At 37.4% G+C, this 12636-nt stretch overlaps 1 protein-coding gene across 1 annotated transcript; it reads left to right on the top strand.

The window, feature by feature from the left end:
* The first annotated feature begins 390 nt into the window (after positions 1-390).
* Positions 391-3616, top strand: LOC112001593 (G-type lectin S-receptor-like serine/threonine-protein kinase At2g19130). Its single transcript, XM_065779501.1, has 2 exons — positions 391-2403; positions 2594-3616. The coding sequence occupies exons 1-2, from the start codon at positions 787-789 to the stop codon at positions 3458-3460; spliced, it is 2484 nt and encodes an 827-aa protein (XP_065635573.1). The 5' UTR covers positions 391-786; the 3' UTR covers positions 3461-3616.
* The last annotated feature ends 9020 nt before the right edge of the window (positions 3617-12636 follow it).

Genomic DNA, 12636 nt, shown 5'->3' with positions numbered 1-12636 from the left:
TGAAAGTACTATAAATAAAGGTAAAAGTTAGCTGAAATAGTACAGTAAGACCTACGAATAGTACCACGAATAATACCAAAAAATATAATGAGACTCATGAATAATAGTACAAATAAACTAATTTTTAATTTAGAGCCAAACACACGTTGGTATCATCGAATGGTCATAGTCAGCGCCATCATACATCTGACTAAGAATGTTGAAGGTAATGGTAGTTTTTCCAAAATGGTTGATTGACTTCATTACAGATTACGGCTGCTTTCTAACTTCCACTGTTCTAGAGAATTTGACGGTCTTCCTGAACAGGTTTTTTATTTGCTGCGTAACATGGATGAAGCTACTATGAAAGCTACAAACTGAGAAGTGGAGAGCAAATTAAAACAAAAAAAAGAAAAAAAGAAAAAAAGAGAGCTAGCTCCGAGAGAATCACATCAGAAAACACTTAAGGGGCAGAGCCCATAGGAAAACAATTTGCCAATCTATTAGATAAAAACGAAGAGGCTAAAACATGAGCAGCCCTATTAGCTTCTCTAGGAATCCAATTGAACTGCATCTACTGCACCTGGGAGGCTTTTGACAGCGAGTCAGAGCTAAGAACCTCAATTCTCCAAGGAGACCGAGAGTTTGGGTCTGTGATAGCCTCAACGTAGACCATGGCATCACTTTCAATTATAGCCTGATGAATGTTCCCTCAGTATCTAGAAACTCGAATTCAGGATCTATTCATTTGTTCTCTCTTTCAAAGTAAAAAATTAGCATAGCTTCTCTGCAAAATTCTGTGCAGCCATGGATTACAAGAAGAATCCATGGCCTATGATGCTTTCTTTTCTCTTCATCTGCCTATCTCTCAACAATCATCTTTCCCTTGGAGCTGACACCATCTCTGCAGACCAACCTCTCTCTGGTGACCAAACTATTAGCTCTAACGGTGGGAACTTTGAGCTCGGTTTCTTCACACCAGGTAACTCTTCTCGTTCTAACTACTATATAGGCATGTGGTACAAAAAGGTCTCTCTCAGAACCATAGTTTGGGTGGCAAACAGAAAGACGCCAGTCTCTGATAGAAGTTCTTCTGTATTGAGAATCTCAAATGGTAATTTAGTTCTGTTCAATGAGTCTCAAATTCCAATTTGGTCAACAAATTTGAGCTCTACGAGCTCTGGTCCTCTAGAAGCTGTGCTTCAAGATGATGGAAATTTTGTTCTGAGAGATGGGTCTGATAATTCATTAAAACTTTTGTGGCAGAGTTTTGATAATCCAACCGATACATGGCTTCCTGGTGCTAAGATGGCATATAACAATAGAACCAAACAAAACATGCATCTTATTTCATGGAAGAATTCTGAGGATCCTGCACCAGGACTCTTCGCTCTTGAGCTACAGCAAAATACCAGTTCCTATATTATTCTATGGAATAAGTCTGTACCATACTGGAGCAGTGGATCTTGGGATGGAAAAATTTTCAGTTTGGTTCCTGAGATGAGAGCCAATTATATTTACAACTTCAGTTATGATTCAAATGAAAATGAGAGCTATTTCACTTATTCGGTTCACCATACTTCTACTATATCTCGATTTGTGTTGAATATATCGGGCCAGATTCAGCAGCTATCATGGTTGGACACTACCCAGCAGTGGAATTTGTTTTGGTCTCAACCGAAGACACAATGTGAGGTTCATGCTTTTTGTGGGCCTTTCAGTATATGCAACCAGCAATCCATGCCTTTTTGTAATTGCTTGAAGTATTTTCAGCCTACCTCGGACAAAAGTTGGAATTTGTCGGATTTTTCAGCTGGGTGTGCAAGAAAAACTAGTTTGCAGTGTGGGAATGATACGCTTGCTAATGGAAAGAGAGACAGGTTTTGGGAAATGCCCAACATGAAATTGCCTGATCATCCACAAACTGTGGCAGTTGGAAGTTCATCAGAATGTGAATCAACCTGTTTGAATAACTGCTCTTGCACTGCTTACACTTATGGCGACCATTGTTCAATTTGGATTGGAGATCTCTTGAATCTGCAACAACTCACAAGCGCTGACACTAATGGAGGAACCCTATATCTCAAACTTGCAGCTTCCGAGTTACTCAGTTCTAAAAACGGTAAGACAATTACTGCAGGCTTTGTCCTGGGTTCAGTTGCAGGGATAGCAATTTTCGCAGGCCTTGTTGCATTTGTAATCTTTAGGCGAAGGAGGGGAGCAATTGGAACAGCAAAAGCAGTTGAAGGATCATTAGTGGCATTTGGGTACAGAGACTTGCAAAATGCGACCAAGAATTTCTCACAGAAATTGGGGGGAGGAGGTTTCGGTTCTGTTTTCAAAGGGACTTTACCTGATTCAACGGGCATTGCGGTCAAGAAACTTGAAAGCATCAGCCAAGGAGAGAAGCAATTCCGCACTGAGGTCAGCACTATTGGGACAATCCAACATGTAAATCTTGTTAGGCTTCGGGGCTTCTGCTCCGAAGGAACTAAGAAGTTGCTGGTCTATGATTACATGCCGAATGGGTCTTTAGATTCTCAACTTTTCCATGAAAAGAATTCTGGGGTTTTGGATTGGAAAACAAGATATCAGATTGCTCTGGGAACATGAGGTCAGCACTATTGGGACAATCCAACATGTAAATCTTGTTAGGCTTCGGGGCTTCTGCTCCGAAGGAACTAAGAAGTTGCTGGTCTATGATTACATGCCGAATGGGTCTTTAGATTCTCAACTTTTCCATGAAAAGAATTCTGGGGTTTTGGATTGGAAAACAAGATATCAGATTGCTCTGGGAACAGCTAGAGGGTTGCTTTATCTCCATGAGAAGTGCCGAGACTGCATCATACACTGTGACATAAAACCAGAAAACATTCTTCTAGATGCTGAATTGTGTCCGAAAGTGGCAGATTTTGGTCTAGCAAAGCTTGTTGGGCGTGAGTTCAGCCGAGTCCTCACAACCATGAGAGGTACAAGAGGTTATCTAGCTCCAGAGTGGATTTCAGGGGTGGCCATTACAGCCAAAGCCGATGTTTACAGCTATGGAATGATGCTTTTTGAATTTGTCTCTGGGAGGAGAAACTCTCAGCAATCTGCAGATGGAAAAAGTAGATTCTTCCCTATTTTGGCTGCAAGCCTTATAACCCAAGGTGGCGATGTCCTTAGCCTTCTAGACCCCTGGCTAGAGGGAAATGCTGATGTAGAAGAGGTCACAAGAATATGTAAACTTGCTTGTTGGTGCATCCAAGATGATGAAACTCATAGGCCACCAATGGGTCAGGTAGTTCAAATCCTTGAGGGAGTTTTAGAGGTGAACCATGCCCCAGTTCCCAGATCTCTCCAGTTGTTTGTTGACAACCAGGAGCACATAATTTTCTTCACTGAATCATCCTCCAGCCAAAGTTCAAAGGCACGGAGCAACAACTCAAATTCTTCCTCTAAAACCGAAAGTAGTGTGTCATCAACAAATTCAAAGTCTTGAAGAGAAATCAATTGAGGACGTCTTGTGCTCTTTTATGATTAGTTATGGATAAATGTTCTGCATTTTTATTCTTTATTATTAACTTTCTAGCCTAAAGTAGCTGTTTGTATATTCAATGGAGGCATTTCTTCAAATTCTGAAATAATGTATTTGCTATGGGCCTATCACTTCCAGTATAATTATTAACTTCGTTCAAGTTATCATCACTATTACTTTGTTAATAGTTATGGTTCATGGCACCGGTATCCAACTAAGACTCAATAACTACGCACCGAAAGATAAATTTGGGGACCATATTATTAGGGTCAAATTTTGTGTATGTTGGCATATTAGAGTTAAAATGCACTTTTTATATATTTGAGTCCTAATTTAGATTGTTTAGTAAGTATTCAAGTGGTATCAATTGAAGACATCAGAATAAGCTCAAATACTACTCAATTCAGTGCTGCAATTAATGTCTCGACAGATGGCTTGACAACAGCCGATTTATTGACCTTCTTGAAAACAAAATTTAGCGTTCCAGGACGACTTAAATAGTATTTCCATTTTCGGTTGATTCATCAATAAAATAGTTTTCAAAGGCCAAAAATATCCATGTAAATCTTCCCTTCAAATGGCTTACCACAAAAATTAAAGCAGACAACCATGCTGCATTATGAAAAGTCTCAACATCATTCTTATGTTAAAAGGGACATATCCAAATCTAAGGTATAGGTTCCAAAACAAAACCAAATAACAAAGAAATTGATAGGCCAAGAATGTATTGACCTTTTGCGATGAATTAATTGATTAATTAGCCAAGTTTATTAATTAATCAAATTAACATGCAATATGCGTGGTAGCACAAACAAATCACCAATTAAACTAAGTATGCAACGGAAAGTAAATTGACACGGTGATTTGTTTACAAATGAGAAAAACCTACAGGGCAAAAACCCTACCGGGTGATTTTAAAGTTACAACTCTCGAGAATCTACTATTATCAAAACAAGCGGTTACAAGTAAAGGAATCCCAATACCTTATACCAACCTACCATTAAACCCTTACCCTAATACCCAATTGGACTTGTTCTGTAGTGACAATCTCTCATTTTCAATACACGGCTCTCAGTACGTGATTAATCAATTGCACGAATCCTAGTATGTGACTTGATCACCAACTTGAGAGGATGTTGGCTACAAAGTTCTTTAGTTCCTCACACGATGAACATCATGAAGTTGCTTGGTCACAAAACCCTATGGTATAAAAACACAGCAGCTTCTTCAAGAGAAAGAAGAAGTAGGGCAAACTAGGTTTCCGGTTACACTTTTTTTCACACTTGTGAAATTGTGCTCTTGTGCAACTTGCGTCACCTTTTACGGCCTTCAAAATAATCCTTGTATATGTTTAGGGTTGTGAGAAAAGAAAGCCCAAACATACACTCACAGATTGGATGAAAATCAAAACTAAAAATCAAAACTTCATAAAATCTTGTAGATACTAGTTGTCGAAATTTAATGAACAACATTTCTTCACTTGATTCTTGGACAAACTTGCATGACTTCAACATTTGAACTTAAAATCTTGTTTCTTGAAGCATTAAACACATCCTAGATCTACCAAATTACAAGTAAAGTGCGTTTTGTTAAAAAATTATCCAACTGCACAAAATAGTGACATAGGTTCCTAACAATGAATCACATGTCCTAACAGAAATAATAGTCCTTGCAAAGATTACACACACAGCTTTCAAGAACATGAGATTTTTGCACCATTCCCTCTAATTTGCTACCCTTTAAAGTGCTGATTACTATTTAATATCTTGCATCATGTTACTCTCTAAGCCTCTGTTTTTGCATGGAGTCAAACTCTTGACCATGTTCAATTTATTGAACCATTACACCCACATAACAACAAATATACAGATGAGAAGCCAAATCTCTAGATCTTGTTGTTACTGTAAGACACAGTCAAGATTCCAACAGCTCATTAGAAGTTTTAGCATCAATCTTGTCTAAGGGCTTTTGCTCTATAAATTATAACCAACCTCTTAACACTTTTCATCATTACCGAGGAAATGGAAAAATTAGCATTGGCATACCAAATTTTCAACCCTTTTTATCATTTTTAAGTCCTTGATACCAAGAAAGTAATCTTGGTTTAAAGATTCCAACATGCATGACAAGTGTCAATTCTTTACCACTAGTGTAAAGTTATTATTTACAACTATATGTTTTGTTGGCTTATATTCCGTGCCAAATTCGATTGTAATTATATTCAATTTGTTGTACCCTGAATTTGTTGTGGGATTTTATTGTAAGGGTTGTGTGTTAGAGAGAGAGAGTGTGAAGACTCAAGCATTTGAAGATTGAAGAATTCTCGCGAGAAGCTCGCGACTTAGAGCTTCCCGTGAAAAGTGTTTGAGGGAAATAAACTTTTTGCAAATTTACACAGAGACTATCGCGACTGTCTCGCGAGTGTTTCACGACCAACAGCTTCTCGCGAAATGCTGTTTGGCAAAAAATTGGATTTTTCCAAAAATTTAGACAGAGGGTATCGCGACTGTCTCGCGAATGTCTCGCGACCTAAAGCTTCCCGCGAAAGCTTTTGTGCTTCAGTGGCCATTCTCACGAATGTCTCGCGACTATCTCGCTACTCTCTAACCTGCGAAAAATGCGTGTTTTTAGTTTTATATAGCAGATGTGACAGTTTTTCAAATCATAAACACTTCCCTCACATAACCTCATTCGAACCCCTTTCAACCTAAAATCAATTTCTTTCAAAACCCCATCATTTTCAAGCAAAATTTCTACACAATCCTCTTAAGATATGTACCTATTACACTTTTCTCATCTTTTCTTTTCAAATTATGTAGTTTTTATGCTTAGGGTTTGAAAATTGGGGATTTTCGAAAAATTGGGTTGGGTTTCTTTTTCAAGTGAAATTTTTTCAATTTCTTTGATTGGGTTGTGTCCCACTTGTCTTTTGTGCATCTGTGTTGGCCCTTTGAGGCATTTTAACATGTATTTAGGCATGCTTTCATCATGTTCATGCATTATTCATGTGTGTTTTTCTTAGTTGCATGTTAGGTGTTTGACAAAATGTTTAAGTGACATTTGTATGATGTATTGGACTAAACTTAGTCCCAATCATGTTTCTAGGTCTTATTTGTCATGTTTTTCGTGTTTTTGTCAATGGCTGTGTTTTACACACTTTGCCCACTTTGTACCTCAATGCCATGCCATGCACACACTAGGCACACACCTAGGCACTCTTCATGCCTTTCATGCTGCACACACATGCATCAGCACATACACACAGACGCACACACATGCACAGTTACTTATTTTCATGCATTGTGTCTATATTTTGTGTTTAGCATGTTGTTTAGAGTTGATTATACTCTGTTCTAGGCTAATTTTTCCTCTGTTTTGGAACTAACTTGAATCTAATCAAGTTTTGTGTTCTGGTTTGTGTTTGTGCACTTGTTTTCTGTCTGCTTTGTGACATTTGTGCAGATGTCTCCTTTCAAAAGCTCCGCAGTGAAAGGAAGCAGCAGCAAAGGGAAAGAGAAAATTATTGATGTTGATGAACCATTACCAAGGTCAAAAAGGCCTCGTTTTTCAACTGAAGTCTATGACCCTGATCTATTTAGATCTTATGCTGCCTTTCAGAACTTTGGAACTATTTTCGAGGAGCTCCTTTGCTAGTTGAAAGGGGCGTTGATCAGCCATCACTCCGGGACACCAATATACCCATTTGGCTTGCCACGAAAGATTGGAACTATCTGCTTTCAACTTTCGAGGATACATACAAGAACATGGTTAAGGAATTTTATGCCAATGCCATTGTCGTCGGAGAAGAGATAAAATGTTGGGTTAGAGGAAAAATTTTCTCTGTAACACCAATGTACTTGGCGGAGATTCTACACATTAACTGGCCAATACTCCCCATACCACCGGTATATGATGAGCTGAACCCAGATGAAGAGTTTCTCAAACAGTCTTTAGGAGCTAATTTGGAATTCTCCTCCAATAAGAAGTCAATCAATGTGGCATCCCTTTCTCCCGAACTAAGACTTCTCTCAATGATCATGTGTAGCAATCTCTATCTCTTGTCTAGCACCAGATATATGAATCTTGGTTGAGCATTATTCTTGAATGATTTGATCACTAATGTAGAGATTGATGTGTGCTCTCATATTTTTCACGTATTGGCAAAAACAGTTGACCGGACTGCTTCAAAGAATTGTATTCCTTTCTGTCGCCTTATTTCAAGGATTTTAAAGCTCAAAGGTGTCCGTCCATTGGAGGATGAGCGTCCATACACAAGGCCAAGTCCAATTAATATTCGTACTCTCCATGCGAGTATAGGCCACACCAAGAAGAACACTAAGCAAGAAAGTTATGCACCGTCAGGAATCTCGAGCTCTGCAACCAGTACCTATGATGAACTGTTCAACAATATCTCCACTGCTCTTCAAGAGATTAGTACAAAGATTTTCGGGCTGGCAACTATCATGTACTCTCACCACAGACGTATTAATTCACAGTTCACATCACTCCAAACTCAGTTGGACGAAATTCAACGGAAGCTAGAAGAAAATGACTAGCTATTCCATGACAAAAAGGGGGAGATGATGTCATTGATAGGGGGAGTATGGTGATAGGGGGAGAAGAAGCTAAAAGAAGAAGCCACTATTTCTTGTGTTTGATGTGTTATGTTTACAGTCTTTATTGCTACTGCTTTTGTTTAAAGCTTTAATACTCTGTTTTAATATTAGTTTTTATTTCTATTCAGATTTCTGATTTTCTCAATGCTTTTGTAGCATTTCTCTTGTACTTTTAAGATATTGCTATTATGTCTTAAGTACCTCACTCTTGTGCCCATGTAGGATTGTTCCTAGATGCATATATGTTTTTATGCATTGATTGAGTGTTGGACATGCAAATGATAGTTTGCAATTAAGCTAATTAGCTTGCATGTCCGGATGTTCATTCCAAGTGTGAATGAGCATTGTGATCACTATTGTATATGTGATTGCATGTTTGGTCAAGCCATGGTCTAGTACTTTATACCATTTTGCTTGATCGCATTGTGCTTGTTCCATTTTTCATTACAAGTTTTCTGCATAACCATGAACTTATTGTGTTATTGTGTTTCAGGAGATACTTGTCATTATGGTTCAAGCACTTCACAGTTTCTAGATTAGGTGTGAGTGAGTTTTGCCAATGTTCCCAAACTCATGTTTAAGTTTAGAGTCTGTTTTAGGGGTTTAGTCACGGAATAGCCAAAGAGGGAGATTGTAAAGTTATTATTTACAACAATATGTTTTGTTGGCTTATATTCCGTGCCAAATTTGATTGTAATTATATTCAATTTGTTGTACCTTGTATTTGTTGTGGGATTTCATTGTAAGGGTTGTGTGTTAGAGAGAGAGTGTGTGAAGACTTAAGCATTCGAAGATTGAAGAATTCTCACGGGTATCTTGCGACTTAGCTTTCCGCGAAGTGATACATGTGCCCTGCATATGTTGGAATGCAAAGAGTTAGGCTAGGTGGAGACAGTTGTGTCTCGTGAGTATCTTGCAGGTAAGGCCTTCCCGCGAGACACCCGCGAGGCATTCTGTTCTGCCAGCCTATCTAGTCTAATTCACACTTTCTGTACCCACACTATTTATTCCCACATTACCCACAATTAAGAAGAGAGCCTCTGAGAGAAAAACCCTAGCAAAATACCTTGAGAGTTAGAGATTGTTATACCCACAATCCTCTACACATTTGTTTTGGGAATTTCCTCATCTCCTACCTCTCCATTTCCATACCATTGAGAGGTTGATAGCCCAAACACTCACCACACCCTTTGAGAGTGTTAAGTGACGTTTTGGTGCTCCTAAGAAGCATTGGAAGAAGCCGATGATGGCAGATGCAACTTGGAGCTTGTTGCAGGATCCGGAGAACTAAGACAAGACACGGTTCTAAGAAGCCTTGTTGGAGTAGGAGCTTGGAGGGCTTAGGTACATCGGGTAGATTAGGCTTGGAGGGTCTCTTGCTAACCCATGTATCCCAACTGATTGTCTAGTGGATCAATTTCCGCTTGGAGGGTGGCGGAGAGGTTTTTCACCGAATTCTTCGGTTTCCTCTTCGATAACACGTCTCGGTATTATTTGTGTTTGGATCTCTCTTCCCTACTCTTCTTCATTTCATTTTTACTATTGTGTTGCTTTAAATATGGATTAGAGTAGTTGTCTTGCTTATACGCTTGTGTTTACACTATTCCGCACTTGTATTAAGTTAGTGTAAAATCAACCAAGCCGTAACTTTAATTTGGGGGTCTAAACTGCTCGTGTGTTTTCGACACATTTCTGAGCTTTTGACTAGTTTTGTAGCTTTGTAATCCCAATGTAGGGGAGAAAATTTAGAATAATTTCTTATCAAGATAATCAGTTAATACACGTTTGTTTGGATATCGCTTATTTTGCTGAAACTAAAAATTTATTGCTGAAAGTACTGTAGATAAAGGTAAAAGTTAGTTGATATAGTACAATGAGACCCATAAATAGTACCAAAAAGTGCAGTGAAGCCCATAAATAGTAGTAAAAATAAGCTGAATAGTGAAATTAATATATATTATTATTATTATATATAAAAGTAGAGACCTCATGCGGGAATGCATGAGGTCCTGCCATGTGCCACTTCTTCCATTTAGTCTTTTTAACCTCTTTTCCCATTAAATTTTTTCACTGTAACCCAATAATTTATAGTAACTTATTTTACAGTAAATGACCAAACAATGTAATCTTCTAAAAAAATAACTACGTTCTCAAAGTAGATGAAAAGCCCAAGCCCATAAATATTGACCCAAATATGAATTCCCCACCAACATGTAGCTGAAAGGCTACAACCTTTGACCCACCCCAACTTTGAATCCCACCAACGTGTAGCTCAAAGGATAACCCACACTAAACACCCCACCAATGTCTAGCTCAAAGGCTACAATTTGAATTCCCCACCAATGTGTACCTCAAACGCTAACCCACACCAAGTCTAAGCACCCCACCAACGTGTAGCTCAAAAGGCTACCATCTGAATTCCCCACCAACGTGTAGCTCAAAGGCTAACCCACACCAAGGCTGACCCACCCCATAGTTTAGTCAAAGATAGCCTAAATGTTTACACACAAACTCTCTTCTTCCTTCCCACCTGTTGATGAAACCCAGCCAAGAATTTCAGTCACTTCCAACCTCTGTTTCTCTATACAAAAACTCTTCAACTTCTAAGAAAACAACGGTTTCCATTCCAACTCAGTGATTATCTGTACAAACACTCTTTGAAGACATAAATGCAGGAGCTTAAAAGATTTCAGCGTTTAGTATTTTGGGCTTCAATGCAGCCACTTCCAACCAATTATACAATGCAGTTAACACCAGGTAAATGCCACTTGATTTATGAAATTGAAGAGTTAGTTTCATTTAATGTTTGCTTTGCATGTTGTAAAATTTGTTCTTTTATATATCTCCGTCTCCTTATGACTCAAAACTTATGCCACTATAATTTCTGACAATTCATTTCAGAGAGGTATGTTTACTTTCTTAATTTTATGTTCCTCTTAAATGGTTCATTTATTAATTTATTTTTGAATCCCAAAATACTATGTTCATTGTTATGCTACTATTAACTTACATCTCATTTCACATTCGTTGTTAATTTCATGTTTCTCTTCAATAGTTTGTTTATTGATTTGTTGTTTATTTAGTTTAGCCATCTTTGAAAACTATTTATAATTCAATAGTTGTTAAGCCACAGAAACAATATTGATTTGTTTGTTGAATAGACCCCCCCCCCCCCAAAAAAAGAAAAGAAAAAGAAAACACAAATAAAACAAAACAAAAGAAGTATTTAGAATGAATTTCAAATTCCTTTTCAAAAACCACGAGGTTCCTTAACAGTTTTGAGTAGAGGAATTTATTGGGGGAAATGGAGGCTGCAAGACTTCCGTGCCAAAGAAGGTGTATGATCATGTACAAGAAAAGGATGGCCAAGATGTATTCCACAAACATAGTGTCATCAAAGAAATTTGGAGGTGGAAGAAATAGGAGTAAAAAGCATAAAGACATAGCAATGATCCATGATACAGATAGTTGTAAGCGAGCAAGACTTAACAGGCGAATGGTACTCAACCTTAACCGTACTTGGGAAAGTAGTTCAAATGCTCAATGTTTGCGGCAATCAACCCCTTAACTTATAAATGTTTTTTTCTCACTCAGTTGTTGGGCTTAATGGTGATGTTGCTACTACAACTACTGTGCAAGAATTTGGGATACATCTACCTACAAATGCCAGTGCCTTGGATAAGCATCTGCCTACAACTGAGCTTACAGGTACTAATTTCATAATTTTTCATAACTATATTGATACAGTAATTAGCTTGGTTGGAGTATTTCTTTGGTTGTCACTTGCCTAAAAGTCTATTGAATCTTTGCTTAGGCTTTGTTTTGCATGATTAATTGTCTTCTGGGTAGTGTAAATGACCTAAATTATTATGTGATTTAGCAAGGATCTATTAAAATGGAAGCTACCATGTTATAGGTTTCACTGTAAAGGCCTGTTGCCTTTTATAAAACCAGCTCACGTTGTGATCTATTATTCATGCCATGGATTGATTTCCACTGATAATTTTCATTGTTATTGCTTGTTATTTTTATTTAAATGATAAAGGATAAACACATTTTATATATGTATATTGTTTTTATTCGAAACACGTTTCAGATTAAATAGTGATGGAGTTATCCCAACCATAGTAAAATGTAATTTAAACAACTTTCATAGCCATCAAATATTTTGGTCTATTATTCATGCCTTGATTTGTCTGTAATACTGTTAATAGTAAGTGATGGGGAATTTGAAGTTTTGGATATTTAGAAAATTCAAAATCAAACTTTGCTTTACTCTGTCTCATCCATATTTTTACTTACTTTGAATAGTTTCATGTCTTAAAATTTATAATCAATGATAATTAAATAATAAGATTGATTAATAGTTGTATGATGATTACTGAAATTCACATTTGAATACACTACTTAACCTCACCTATAGCAGCCATACATAATAGAAGCTTCACTCTTAACTTGCTTCTTTCTTTTTTTTTTTTTTTTTTTTTTTTTTTTTTTTTTTTTTTTTTTTTTTTTTTTTTTTGT

The sequence above is a fragment of the Quercus suber genome, unplaced genomic scaffold (assembly GCF_002906115.3).
Source record: "Quercus suber isolate HL8 unplaced genomic scaffold, Cork oak 2.0 scaffold_211, whole genome shotgun sequence".
Classification (NCBI taxonomy): Eukaryota; Viridiplantae; Streptophyta; class Magnoliopsida; order Fagales; family Fagaceae; genus Quercus; species Quercus suber.
Note: the sequence above shows the minus strand (reverse complement) of the source record. Positions and strands in the feature narration are given on the sequence as shown.

Bases quoted from the DNA above. Each gene is read 5' to 3' on its own strand.
- LOC112001593 (XM_065779501.1), top strand. From the start codon at position 787: ATGGATTACAAGAAGAATCCATGGCCTATGATGCTTTCTTTTCTCTTC. The intron at 2,404-2,593 runs GTCAGCACTATT...TGGGAACATGAG, and splicing joins AGAAGCAATTCCGCACTGAG to GTCAGCACTATTGGGACAAT.